The 14614-nt window shown below is 39.0% G+C and overlaps 1 protein-coding gene across 5 annotated transcripts in view; it reads left to right on the forward strand.

The window, feature by feature from the left end:
• The first annotated feature begins 444 nt into the window (after positions 1-444).
• Positions 445-14614, forward strand: part of LOC121075973 (myocardial zonula adherens protein) — a 56492-nt gene continuing 42322 nt past the window's right edge. For 3 of the 5 annotated variants that reach the window (XR_005823277.1, XM_040569795.1, XM_040569794.1), the window contains exons 1-3: positions 445-594; positions 5616-5705; positions 14337-14495. Coding sequence is in view for 2 of the 5 variants with exons in the window: in XM_040569795.1 (XP_040425729.1) it covers positions 511-594; positions 5616-5705; positions 14337-14495 (333 nt within the window). In the remaining 3 variants the exon portion in view is untranslated. Of the gene's footprint in view, positions 595-614; positions 777-4928; positions 5039-5615; positions 5706-14336; positions 14496-14614 lie in introns of those variants that run through there. The other 2 variants (XR_005823280.1, XR_005823279.1) reach the window with 2 other exon arrangements.

Consider the following 14614-nt stretch of genomic DNA (forward strand, 5'->3'; position numbering starts at 1 on the left):
TCCCTACAAGTGTCTCCTTTGGCTGTGGCTCCCCTGGTTCCCAGGGGCTGTGCCGCTGCTGCCAGATGCCCGGAGCTGCAGGAGCGTGGGGTGCGGGTGCACCCGGGGGCGCAGGGCCGTGCGGCTCGCGGAGTTCCCGTGGGGCAGGTCCCGGAAGAGCCGAAGCATCCCCAATGCTGAAGTCCAAGCCCAGGAGTGTAAATCGCCCGCTCGGTGCCGGCTGCCTCTGGCGCCGCACGCTCGCCTCCCTGCCGGCCCTCGCGGGCTGAGAGCTCGGCGGCGGGTACCGGAGCCTTAACCCCCCTGCCAGCCCCCCCGGGACTTCCTCCCAGGCGAGGGGATCGGCCGTGCGGCTCGGTAGCCGAGCGGCCGCCGCTCCGGGCCCGCCCCGCTCGGGGCAGCCGCTGCGCAGCCCGGCCCCTGCGGCCGCCCGCGGCGGGGTGCGCAGGGCGGAGCGGCGCCGCCGGCCAAAGGCAGCCGCAGTCAGCGCCAGCGCGGCGGCCCGCGGGGATGCTGCGCTACAGCTCCGGGCTCACCGTCACCGCCACCACCCCCAGGAGGCCGGGCGGGGACAGCGGCCGCGCCCGGCGGAAGGTGCGCGGGGCAGCGCGGGGGAACAGCGGGAGGTCCCGCGGGGCGAAGCGGCGGTCTCGCCCCCCGGCTCCGTCCCCTTTGGGGTTGCCAGCGGAGCGCTTTGCTTGCTCTTCACCTCCTCGTTTGCGGGGTTTTCACGCGGAGCTCGCGGAAACATCTTGCGCGGCTTTGCTAGGGCTGCGGTAGGTGCCGGGAAGGGCAGAGCCTTTAGAGCGTCCTGCTGGGCTTTTGTTAGCGCTAGTCAGTCCCTGGCCGTTCTGGAAACCTGTGGGGAAGCTGGGCATGTGTTAGAGACACTTTTCCTCTTGAAATGCGTCTTCCTATTTACAGCGGAGAGCTTGCCCACCAAGACTTTCCATCACGAGGAAGCTTACTGTAATGATTTAGATGGTAAAGGTCATTTCTGTTAAAATCAGTTCACCAGATACAGAAATACGATTTACTAACTTGCTTTTTGTAAGTTTCGTAACTGAGATAAATAACACTGATGAATTGATCTGCTGGGAAACGTGTCTAAAAAGTTGTTAAAACTCTGGCAGATATGCCAGCAGTGTCTCTGCAGCCACCCTTCTCTAAATAGTCCCTTCGCGCTGCAGTAGCCACACTTATCACTGGGGCTGCACGTTCTATGGGTGCAGAAATAAATCAACAAAATCAAATGGTAAGCTCGTTCTTCCAAAGAATTCCAATTTTGTGATCATGATGCAGCTTGAAATATTTAGACATGGGTTTGACACTCCAAAAATTTGAGTTTCTCAGGGATGATAAAAACAGTGAAGAATGTCATGTTGCTGTATGTTTTATGTGGTAGCATGCAAGTAGGTTCTGCCACAGGAAAAAAAATACATCTTTGTCCTTCATATGGTAACTCTTAATTTAGGGAATTTAGGGAATAAAAAGTTAAAAAAAAAAAAATTCAGGGAAGTTTAGGGAATAAAAAAATTCAGGTTCATAATAAAGTAAAATTGTTCATGTGTGTGGAAAATTTAGGATGACTTGGAAATTATATTTATGTTCAGTACATCTACCATGCTCCCATTGAGTTTTCTGTTTTAGTATTTCTTAAAGAAATTAAAGGTAAGATAATTTGTGTTCAGGTGTTAATTTTCTTATTTTCATCCCCAGGAAGTACTTGCCAAGCACAATGTAAAATGAACTTTATTTAATAAATTCTCTTAAGTAAACTGATAAAATCTAATTTGCAAATAAAAGCCAAAGGGAAACTGCTGTTCCTTCTGTAGGGAAATGTGAGTCCCTTACAATGAGTTGTTGAAAGACGGGAGGAAGACAGTTAGAATAACTGCAGAATAAATGAAAGATGCCTGTCACATTCCTGCATGCCTGTGGTCACAGGAAAAGTGTCCTTTAATTGCGTTGATGTGGGGAGTCTCACAGTGGAGTTTTCATAAATGAAGCAGAGTTAAAATCAGCAGATAAATGCCCAGAGAAAGTACTTTCTTCTCTGCTTTTTAAGACCGACTGGAATTAAAAACCTACTTTATTTTTGCTCTCACCTTCAAAACTCTAAAACTAATATCTGGTTTTAGGCAAAGGAAGTGATTTTTGGTCATTGAAAATAGATTCTGGTCTTGTTAACTCCAAAGTTGAAGTTAGATCAATACTGAACCACATCTTCCTTTTTGGGGGTACTGTAAAAATCTTAAATTGGGACTGGTTGTTAATAGAGCAGCTTCTATTTTTCTATTGCTATGCTAGTAACCTTAATTATTCTATCAAACCAACGCTCGTTATTTCAACATTAGCTTTGCAGTTATTTCAGGACATAGTTAACTATGATCAATCCCTTTCTGGGTGTTTTGGTTTTTGGAAAAAGGGGAGAAGAGTCTGAAGAACATTGCTAAAACTGAATCTGTCATCTGTATGTATTCTAAGTTGCACCCTAGTGCTTTGAGTAGGATGGTAAACATGAATGTGGATTGTGGATCTGGGCCATGAATTCTTAACATTTTTAACTAACCTAGATTGGCTTTTTCTTAACTGCCATATTGCAGCACCTCTCACTTATGCTGTCCCACTAGCTTCTTAGAAATTGTATAAAAGACTATGTCTTCACCTGTTAACTTCTAGTGCAGTCAGCAAACTTTTGCTGTCTGGTGTTGTGGTGGGGTGAACCTTCCAGTCTTTTTTTTCCTGTCTGCATATTCATTTTGCAAATGATGTCAGATGCGCTTTGGAAATACTGCTTGTGGGTTGCTGGTGTCAAAAGCCAGGAGTGAGCGTAAAATACCAGCACGATGAAAATTATGGTGTTGGCTTGTCAAAGCTACTGATGCTGTAAACCAAACTGAAATTTGATAGTCTAGAAAACTTGATGCTTGCACACATTCTATTTTTTTTTTTTTAAAGTTGTGCTCACAAAGTTGCAATGTTGGTGACATAAAGGTAGGGTGAAAGCCACATCTGTCCCTCCGTTTTTCATCACTTGTTCTTACTGTCAGTTACCAGTTGAAGGAAATTGAATCACAGCTTTTTCCCTGCTAGTGGAGTTCTCTTTCATTCTCCTGCTGGGTTTCTCCCTACAAAACCCAATTGTCTCTGTAAATTACTGCTTCATCCTCAGTTGCACATTATTCTTCCACTGTTTGGCACTGAGTCGAGGCTCTTCCTGTTAGGATTTTATTTCCATTTTAAGGCATCGCTACAGCCATGTCTTACTGTTAGGGGAGGGCTAGCTGTGATTTCCATGTGAACCTGCTCATTCATTTGGTCACGTAAACTTGCCAACAAATGGTAGAGGAAACACTATATAGCAAGAACACTATAGACACAATATCCATTGCTTCTGAAGGTTGAAGGGAAAGTGGTGCCTGTTCCCTTCTAATCTCCGTAGTGTTGTTGAATTGCAACAGATTGGTCTGTAGTTCTGTCCTTAGGTAGAGTACATCATCTGTGGTCCAGGAGTAGGAGGAGTGAATTTATACATTTGCTGCTTTTTCCCCAGGGATGCCATGGAAGGGCTGTTGTTATAAACAGTGACAAGAGTACAGCCTATATAAGGTTGTCCTAAGGAGGAATTCAAAACTGGGAGGTACTTTGCCGCTGCCGCACAAGCCCTGCTGGGTGTGACTTCAAGCCTGGAATTCTCAGATGTCTGCTAATGCCACCCTCTGCTTGGCACTTTTGTGCAGCAGGCTGCAAAGTGAAGCATTAAATCTTCATTTTGTGTCAGAAATACTGCTGAAAATATGATACTTGTTCGAGGTGTTTTAATAATTAGGAGCTAGCTTGGAAAAAAAGAAAATGGAAAAGGAATAAAATTGTGCTTCAGGGAGTTAATAAGAAGGCAGTCTGAAAAGAAAAGGGCAAGAAAAATAGTTTAAATGATGATAACCCTTTGTAGAGTGCTCCTAGTCACAACAAGTTCTTGCTACTGCCTTATATTTCCAAGCTAGTTGTTAAAACTTGCTTGTTCTCTGTACTGGGCTTCTGTGGTTTCCTTCATGGTAACCCTGTAACACACAAATCGCTGTAATGTGACAGGCAGTCATGATTCACTAACTGGTGTACACGCACAGGAATAATTGTTTATTTACAATCACTGCACTGTGAATCTATAAATGTGTTGGCTATAATTAGTCCTATACTGACTAACAGGCAATCCATTTGCCAGCTTCAGAGAATCTTATACAACTTCATTTCTCCTCACATTGAGTTGCCAGTCATTATCTTTTTCTGTTTCTTTGAGGGTATTTCTCATGTTTTATCCTAACAATCCTTTCATTTCTTTTAACCCGATTTTCTTTCATTGAAATCACTGTAAGGAAAATTTGGCCTCATCTATCGCTTCCTGCACAGCACAGCACAAATTCAGTCCTATTTCCTATTTATGAGTCTGGTCTTTGTTTGCCTACATGGAAGAATGCCAGACTCTCCCTTTTTGTTGTCAACACTCATGTTTTAGAGGAAAAAGCCCTGCTAAGCTAATAGGAAGAAAGAGCAAGGGGAAATTTAAATAGGTGAGAGAACATGGTATTAGTTACTATATGAGTCAATGAGCTCCAATATTGAGGAGTTTATTATTAATATATCTTGATAATTTAGTTGTAAGCAGGAAGCACTTCCTGCTTCTGTGGCTAAGGGAAGAATGGTATTCTCTTCTCAGCACACTCAGTCAGTGTCTAAAGCCAGTGTGCAAGGACTCATCATTTTTAAATGTGTTTTTTTGTTTCAGAATTCTTTGGGAAATATGAAAGCATAACCAACCCACTTTTATGCTAAGCTTTGTTTCTTCTGTTGCTTTCTATGAGGCTCCTTGTTACAGAGTTGATAGCATACAGCTGAATGATGAATTAACAGTGAGGAACCCTCTGCACAAAAAAGTAGCCTCCACATGTAACCTGCTAAAGAGTAGGTTATATTTCACATTGATCTTGTTTGGGACATTTTTGTTTCCCCAGCAATAGGATGACTTTTCTGAAGTCAGGTAGGAAACAAGACTTATTCAATTTTCTGTGACGCATTTTTATGTTTAGCATTTATAAGCAGCTTTGTATGTAACACATTTCAATAATATTTCTGTTGGAATTCAGTGGAATTCCAGTAATGAAGTATCCTAGAATCAAATATTTTTATATGTACTGAACAAAAAAGAGGCATCCACTCCAGAATGCACTTTTTGTTTCTAAATAATTCCTTTTGAAGATTAAAAGTATGCCAAATCTGCAAACAAAGCTGAGAAACTAGGAAATTATGTTCAGTGCTCTGATATCTCAGCTCTCAATGTCATTTATGAGTACATAAGAACATGTTGTTGATTAAAATGGATTTTTGCTATTTCAGGTATGTAATTATGGGGATGCCCTTGAATTATTTCTCACCAGCTAAAAAAAAAACCTCTAGCCTTTAACAAATAACTTTTTTCTTTGTCAGCTATGTGACAGAAGGTAGAAAATAGTAAATGAAAACCTGAAAGTTAGTACAGTTCATTTTGCAAAACAAGTTATTAAAATTAATTTTTTGTACCTCTTAAAACTAAAAGCAAACTTCTGTTTTTCTTTCAGATGAATGTTTGTAGATTACGCTTAACAGTGCCACCTGATGAAGGCTCACAGCCTGAACAGGGAGCAAAGGAACCCGAAAGAAAGAAAAACGTAAGTCTTAACAATCAAAGTTAAAAGCTGTGTAAACGGGGAGTAAATATAGACATTCACAGAAGCTGATTTTAGTTGTTTTGGGAACCAGATCATCTGGGAATACTGAAGAACATACGGAAGCTGAGCAGGTCAGCTGTGAGCTTTGAGCCTGAGTTGGGGACAGGAAAACTGCATATAAAATAGAAGGACAATAGTAGATTAACAACACAGACTTTGAAGGTGACGTGTGACTGAGGTACTTTTAAGACTTGATTCTTTAATATTTATATAGCAGGAAGAGTAGGAAACTGCTGTCAACAAGCAGGGTCTTGTGTTAAGCAGGATCTTGATCCTAGACTGAATGCTGTTTCACATAAGCTTAACAGTGTACAAGATTTGGTCCTTAACATGTAGGGGAGCTGGGGCTTGGATGCTTTGCTGTGTCAGCTGATTTTGGTAATGAGTGGTGTACTAATAAGAAATATAAAAAAAAGAATTCAAGATTGTTTTGAAGTGAAAGTGATTTGAAGGTCACGTATGTAGAAGAGTTTAGAAGGGCAATTCTTCATAGAAGCAAGTAGTATACACACAAAAAATCTTTCAGCTGCTTTGGTACAGAATTTGTTCTCCAAGAGCTGTTTCAGAGCAATAGATGATGTTTAATTTGTCTTGTTTAACCAGTAAAATGTCTGAATAGCAATATGACGATAAGAAGTAACACAACAATAGGATTTCTTTGAAATAATTTCTTAGTGGTACTCAGAAGCAAAAGTAGCAGTAAAATGAATCAGAAAGAAACATTTTAAAACAATAAAAACAAATGCAAAGTAATATGGTCAAAATAAAGAGTCATTATCAGATATTTGTGTACGCACTCAGATCTTCATATAGTGCTCTGGCAAAGTAATAGGTCCTTGAGGATCTGTAGATGTTATTTACAGAATGAAGTAAAAAGGCCTTCATGCAAACTACATTTAGGCCACCAATAAATTGTGATAATTTTGTACAGAGGTGTTTAGTTGCAGCAGTTAGAGTATCTTTGCCCACCACTTAGAGTTCTCTGTCAGTTTGTGTCTGATTGCAGAAACCCTTAGTCTAGTTTAAGCATATGCGCCTGTTGCCCTAAGAGCAATACAAGTTTGTTTTTGAGGAGGATAGAAATTGACTCATGACTTACTCACTTTACTGTGCTGAGTAGTGTAATAATGAGAAAGAAATGTAATTGATTAGGGCTTGGACAATTCTTGGGCACTTTCTTATGTGACTTATTTTTTTTTTCTCTGTGAGACTCTGTGTTTAATGAGAACTGTATTGTAATTATTGTATTAATATAAATAAATCCAACTGGGTTTTATATCAAAGAATGTTAAGAAGATATGAAAGATAATAAATACATTATTTGGCTCATGCTACATTCCAGTATACTGCACGGTGGGTTTTAGGAGATGGGTCCTTTTAGATGAGAACAAAAAAGTTAAATATAGTTCAATTATTGCATATTCTGAGTAATTTTCTGAAGTTTAGTACTTATACAAAAGTGTGCATAAAGAAAGCCTTCAGAACCAGATGGGATCTAATTATTCAGTGTCATAGCAACTAAAAAATACAGAGTAATTATGCCATCTACTTATGTTTTACATATTTTATAAACCGTATAACCATACGGTATAGAAGCAGCCACAATAAATCACGATTATGAACTGTTTTTTCTCATGCCTCTGAAACAAGAGAGTAATTTATTACCTGTAGATTTTTATTGTCTATGCAATGTATTGCTTTATATATTTGAATTAGTTACACAGTAACTTACAGTGCACACAAGATTCCTGACTAGCCATACTGTGATAGTTTTATCTTACTTCAAACTTGATTAAAAAAAAATCAACAAAAAAAAATCTCCTGAAAGCAGTGATCAGATATCTCTGCTGATCCACCCATGTTCAACTGACTCTCTTAATGAAATTCCATAAAGCACTATGAGAATAAGGAATTTTACAAATATTAGATAATCCTCACACAGTTCTATGAGAACTATGTCCCTCTTTTGGAAATAAGGATAATAAAAAGAAATTAGAGAACTGCTCAGTTTTCTGCTTTATGCTTTACAATTTAATGTCAAAAAATACAGCTTCACCAAGATTCAAACTGAACAGCAGGACTTGTTGGAAGCTAGAGTTCTGTTCTGTCTTTAAATGTTGGGTATTAAGAAAATAAGTATAAAGGAAAAACTTTTGGAAAACTTTTTTGATATTTACAAAGCACTAGTGTGACTTACACAAATAAACTCCATAACCTGTGGGATCATCCAGTCTTTGCTGGAGTGCTCAGATAGATCAGGCAGTTTGCGCTTGGCTGCTGGGCACGCGCCTGTTCTGGCAGGACAAGTGCTGGAGAGAGAGAGAGAGAGAGACTCTTCCCTGACTCAGCCTGCTGCTGATGAAGAAGGAGAGCAGAGACCTTGCTGTGTCACAGGGAATGCCAGAAAACTATAAATATACCATGGCGTGACATTTGGTTGTAATCTTCTCTTTCTAATCTTTCATTGAAAGGAGGTGATTTTGAGCTGCCCCGATGTGACATTGTGGTGGCTCACTGGTGCATATTTATTAATCTTCTATACTTTCTGGGACTAGATACCATTAGGAGATGTGTCAGTTACAAAATCAGCTAGTGAACTGTACAGAAGGTCTTGTTAGCAGTGATTCTGCCAGTACCTTGTTTTGGAGCTCACTGTCAGTTCAGAACTGATTCTTCATTGGTTATGTTAGTAGATGTTAACTTGGCCTTTTTCATTGTAGTGCAAGTTTAGTCCAAGATACATGCTGTATTTCCTTAAATCTATATCAGTACATTATGTTTCTAGGTTGACTTATTTATTGCTATACTACTAGTAAATAAAAATGAACCAGCGCAAGAGATTAAAAGGAAGTGACGGAGCTGGGCAGTTGTGTTGCAAGAAAATTACTGCCGGCATTAATGCAGCAGGATGGCCTCTCCCTGTCTTCTGTGAAAGGCTGGCAGATAGTACACAGTTAGAGGATGATCTCAAAAAATGGAGGAAGAGAGAGCTTGTGCTTGTATTTGTCAGGTCAGATTTCTGTGTTCCTATTTAGGCTGTGATACCTTGAAAGAAATATGTGAGATTTGAAGACAGCAGTACAGGTTTGTTGGTTGGTTTGCTTTTTAGTGGTGAAAAGCTTACTGCTAAGTATCTCTGAATTGTTGTACTTCAGATAGAATATCTGAAACTATCATAATTTTGTTGTATTTCTTCTGTTAACGTTAGACAATGGATGAAAGTGGTGTGAGGCTGCTTAGTTCACCATGAAGTACAATGGAATATTGTGCTGGTCAGATTGTATGCAAAGTCTGTGTGTCCTGAGGCCTGTATTGTCTTGCATAACAAAGAGCTACTAGACATTTGTACTGTCTCTGTTTGGGCCTGGGCTTATTTTTATCCATCTATCCCTTTCTTCGCTGTCATGCCTAAATTTGGAAGTGTCATTGGAAGCTGCAGTTAGATATTTGAGGGCAGAATATTGAGATATGTATAGAGAGATTTGTTTGTTTCTTTGTTTGTTTGGACACATTGACAAGATAATGAAAAATAAAAATTTGTCTCACTTTCCTGTTTCTGTGGCTTTCAACAGAGTTCGAACAGCATTTAATCTTAACTGTAATTGGTACTTTGGCTGTGTATATTCTCAAACTCTTTAATTTGCGTTTTTAAATCATCACATCCTAGAGGTGAAACCCTTTTTGCTTCTTGCGTAGGAATACAAAAGCAGAGTAAACATTTTTCTCCCAGCAAAAATGTAGGCTGTAAGGAAGCCAGAAGGAGAATTTGCTCCAGTGTATTATGCAGAACACCAAGCAGAAACTTGTGTCAGGGCTGGATCAAAGAACATGAGTGCAATGAACATGAGGCTGTTGTGCACTTTGAATCTAGGACAGTGCCTATTTTCTCTGCTGATCTGTGGCTGCCAGCCCACTGCCAGCAGCATAGCAGGAGTTGTGACATAACAAATGTGGTTCACCTGTTACAGGTGGCTGCTTCTCAGCCTCTCCAGCACAAATTCATTGTTTTTGGAAATGCTGTTTAAGCAACTCCTTCATTAAAAATAGCACTACATGAAGACCACAGAAAGAGTTCCACTGACCTCTGTGATTACTACTGTGTTTGTTGTATCTTATTTTTTTAGCATATAAATGCTGGTGTTCTGGGTACAGATTTCTTTGATTAGATGTGACTTTGTGTAATGCCTGTTACTTCTGTTTTATGAGGCAGGCACCTAAATTCTAAAAAAAATCAAAGAGTTTAAAAGTTGGAATGTGTTCAGTGATGCTTCTGATTTAGCATCAATGAGTTTAAGAACACTCGTGTCTATGTCTTGGCATATTTTCCATATTTTAATACTATTTATATATGAAATATCCCTAAATGTAACATGAGTTCCATAGGCTGTAGGGGAATATGAAGAAATATGAAAACATTGCTGCGTTTTGTAAGAGCATAGTAACTTTGCTTGGTGAACTCAGTATTGTAAATTTGTCACTTTACTCGACAGGAAATATGTAACCTAAGTAACGATATGAATGCTCTTGTTCTTTGTATACACAGTGAACACACAAAAGATAACTGGATATTTCAGAACCCCCTGGAATGCAGCAGATGAGGAAAAGATAAAACCTTACCTAACTAATTTAGTTGTAGGTTAAAAGAAAAGTTTTCAGATGGTGCTGATAAACAGAAGATCACAGTAAATTTTCGAGACCGTGTGTGTACTACCTCTGAAATTGTGCAAATTATTATATGAAATGTCCTTTTTCCTCAAAATAAGATACCTCATCTATGCTTCTGCTTCCAACTTCTGGGCAGTGAGAAAGTATGAAGCATGGGGGTACCTGACTTGCATTTGAAAAGTTGATGGAGACAGATTTGGAAGAAGTCACCCCTCAGTGTTATTTACATAATGCTAATAAAACTATGGGCGGTACAAAAAGCAGCTCACAAATCATATTTAAATATGAGTCTATTTTTATAGTATCTTTGCTTCATATTACATTACGTGCTGCTTGTGCTACTTCCTTGGACATAGACATAAACAGGATGCATGGCAATTATCAAAACTTTTGCAACCTTGGGGTGTCGGCTTCAGTGTTAAATAATTATTAATTAAGTAAACACAGTCTGCTTTTCATTAGGACATGCTGTGTGATGCTGCCAACTGCAACATGACTATTGCTACAACTTAGCCAAAGCATGTTCCTGGAAGCTGCTATAGTATTCATGTACAGCAACACGATGTGTTGTTGCTATTAACTTGGATTGTCATATAATTGACTGTAGCCACAAAAAAATATTCATGAGTTTCTGCCTTTTCAGTCTGCCTTTTCAGATAAGCATGTCATATTAGAAGGGGTTTTCAGCACATTTTGGGGCAACAAATTGCACTTAGAAAAGGTCTTGTTCCAGTGCTATCAAGTGCATAGGCAGGTAGGGAGTAAGAGCTTTCCTGTACTCTGGAGTTGGCTGATATTCTGACCTTAAACAGCAACGGTTAACTAATCTAAAGAAACCTTCCAGCTTTATGTACTTTTCTGGTTAACTTTACAGTATCTACTTGCTTCTAAATACTTGCATGTATTTATTTATTCTGTATCACTGAGATGCCTCACTGCAGATCAAAGTAGAGAGAGGCGAGGACCTTGTCAGAAAAATATGAGTAGTGAGAGTGGATATGTATGGGAGACAGAGGAAAACAATGAGAAGTTAAAGCAATATCCTGTGTTGTAAATAGCACATAGTAGAACTGGAACACTCAACAGATGATGGAGATTCTTTTTAATCTTCTGAAAGAGAAATGACAAAGACATTTTGGGAGGCTTGTGCAGATATAGACTAGAGACAAGTGTATTATTATTGCTGGAGAAGTGAAACCAGTCTGGCTTTGTGCATACTTATGATGCTCATTGTGTGCCCATTATGATGTAAATTTAAGTCTGTTCATCTGTGAAATATTTAAGTGTCATGGGTGATTCTCTGGCTGCAAACCTAGTGGTCTGAATCTGCTGGTCTTTGCTAGAGGGGGAAAATCCTTTAAAGCGTTCCTTAGGAATGTGTTTATGATGTTCAAAAAATAAGGAACTTGATCATAACCTTCATGCAGAACTCTGCCAATATTACTTTAAACAATTCTGCTAATGTTTTAGAGGCACAAAGGATCTTAGTAGTTGCTGGTACTCAGCTGTTCACCTCATAAAAAATGAATGAGAGTTGGTAAAGGGTATGGATTTATAAATTCAATATCTGGGGCCTTAGTAACTTCTAAGCAATCAAAGTGATTATTCATCTGGTTCTCTGGAAGATGGAAAATTGTATGTAATCCCTTTATCCAGATGCACGGGAGGAGCTGAGATGAAACTGCCAAAGAAACTGTACAACCCTGGAAGTAAACAGACACTAAAGTTTTGAGTCATGTCCCCATCTAGTTCCTGTGTTCTTTACTCTCAAAAAATCAGGTCTAGGTTTTCTGTTTGTATGCATCCAAAGTAGAAAAAAAGAGGTACTTATGTAACTTTTGGTTATCAGGGTGTGAAGCTTTGCATATAGTGTTTTCAAACTGCAGAATTATATCTGTTATATATCCTGTAGGAATTATATCTGTTATATATCCTGTAGGACTGGTGGCCCAATATTTTTCCACTAGGTGTTTCTAACCAATTCATTTTAGATGATTACTTGTAGCCTTGTTGTTCTTTGCCTGAAACTGTCTTTATCAGGTGTCTGCTCCAGGATTGTTCCCCTACCAGCCCCGCATGCACACATACAGAGTTTCAGCAAAATAGTTAAGCCATCAATGATACAGTAAAGATTTTCCAATGTTGAGAAAACCAGTCAGTGCCATGCAGAAGGGACACACCTTTCTTTTGTATCATGTATAGCAGATGTCCATCTTTAACCATTTCTTTTAATCCAAATAGATTTTCCTGTTCATTTTTACCCTACCCAAAGAAATATTTATCCTTACATTTCCGCTGTAGTTGTGTTGGTTTGGCTGCTAAAAATTGAAGGAGCTACTGCTTGAGAATGCAGATACCACCATTGGTCTTTGTCATAGTAAGAACTGGAGACTAGCTGGGGTGCAGTTTCATGTGGATACAAGATGATGAGTTTCATCTTTTCCTGCTTCTGTTTGGTGTCAAATACAGCATCTAGATGCTCCTCAGATTTACTAAAGACTCTCAAAGTCTGTAGGTTTTCATACTGTGTCATTACTGAACAACAAAGCAAAAACAAATATATTCAAATGCCAATGTTGCAAATATTATCAGATTTATCCACATCCTGGGAAATCTTTTGTGAGAAAGGAAGTTTAGTGAAATTACCTGCAAGTAATTTATCTCTATCACTGGCCTTTAAAAGACAATGTGCAAAATTAAATAGTAACAGCTGTTTTTTGTTTGTTTGTTTGTTTTGTTTTGTTTTTTCAAGATTGTATCTTTCTAACTTTATATTCACAAAGAATCATTCATTTTAGGTTCCCAATTTGCAAACATCCAAAGTTAGGTGATATTATTTTTCCCCCCTTTTTAAAGAGCCATAACATGGATGTTTTCATCTGAGCTAGTTGTTTAAATTCTTCATAAACAAGAAGATAAATTAGTACTTATGGAGCCTGACTTATTTCAGGTGATTGCTACAGAAGTATATTTCTCTGTGTTGATTAGAAGGGAGGCTAGGTGAGTAGTCAGGATGGGTGGTTACATCTCATCTTGCAGATATTTATTTACATGCTGAGGGAAATGATTCCTACTGTTTGTATGAATATTTTTCTTACCTGTATTGATGAGATGAATAAGAGGAGTCTGTTGCAAAGAGCACCTTAAAATAAAACATTTATCACAAGTATGTTTCTATAAATTTCTGCAGATTGTCAAAATAACAAATGTAGGCACTTTAAAGCTGCCAATCAAGTAACTATCAAGATCTGTGCTTGAAGTTCTGTCCTCCTATAATAGTTCATAACACAGAAACACTCATGTGGATGCTGTGTTTCATAACATTGTTTTGGCTCTTACAGTGTCAGTTCTACAATTTCCGGTAGAGAAATGCAACACTGTGCTCTGTGTAAGATCTCAGAAGTTGCAATATCAGTTTCATCTGAGAACTCTCTAAATAATTTTATTAAACTTGTGAATTTTGATATATTGCACAGCAGGGACTTTGCAGAGGGCAGGAGGGAACTCTGTCTTTTCAAGAATTTAAAGGGAAACTGTGAGAGCTAATAATGCTCTAGAAGAATGCAGAAAAGTAGCATATAAGTTTTCTCTCTCCTATGCCTCCATCTCTTCTTGCACTAATCCAATCTGTTGCTCCTGACTGTACATATACCACTTCTATTAAAGTCAATGGAAATTAGACATATGTATCATCTGTGTCAATTATGAACTGATTATTGATCATCCCAAAAGTATGAAGGTTGACAGTTTGGCCCCCAAACATTTGGGAACTAGTATTCTTAGGTGCTGCTGTGCTTTCACTCTAGTTGACTGTCTCTCCTGGTCCCATGTTACTGTATTTTTGTTTTGTTTTTAAATTATTCTAGAACTGATTTTAAAATAATTTATTATTTATTTGTTTTTAAGGAGCTCTACCATGTACCAAATGGCATGTCTCCAGGGACGCTTTCTCATGGAATGGTGTATGGTGTCGTGCACCGGACTGACAACAACCGTAAGAGAGAAATGGTGGTTTATGGCTGGTCAGCTGATCAGCTGAAAGAAGAGATGAATTACATTAAAGAAGTGAGTTATTCTTTCAGCTTCAAAATTTGTCAAATATCCCTTCCATTTATTCATGTAGAGCTGTGAGTGTACGTGGGACGACCGATGTCTAGGCCAACACCCAAATTTGAATCAGGAAC

This window comes from Cygnus olor, chromosome 11, assembly GCF_009769625.2.
Source record: "Cygnus olor isolate bCygOlo1 chromosome 11, bCygOlo1.pri.v2, whole genome shotgun sequence".
In the NCBI taxonomy this organism is placed as follows: Eukaryota; Metazoa; Chordata; class Aves; order Anseriformes; family Anatidae; genus Cygnus; species Cygnus olor.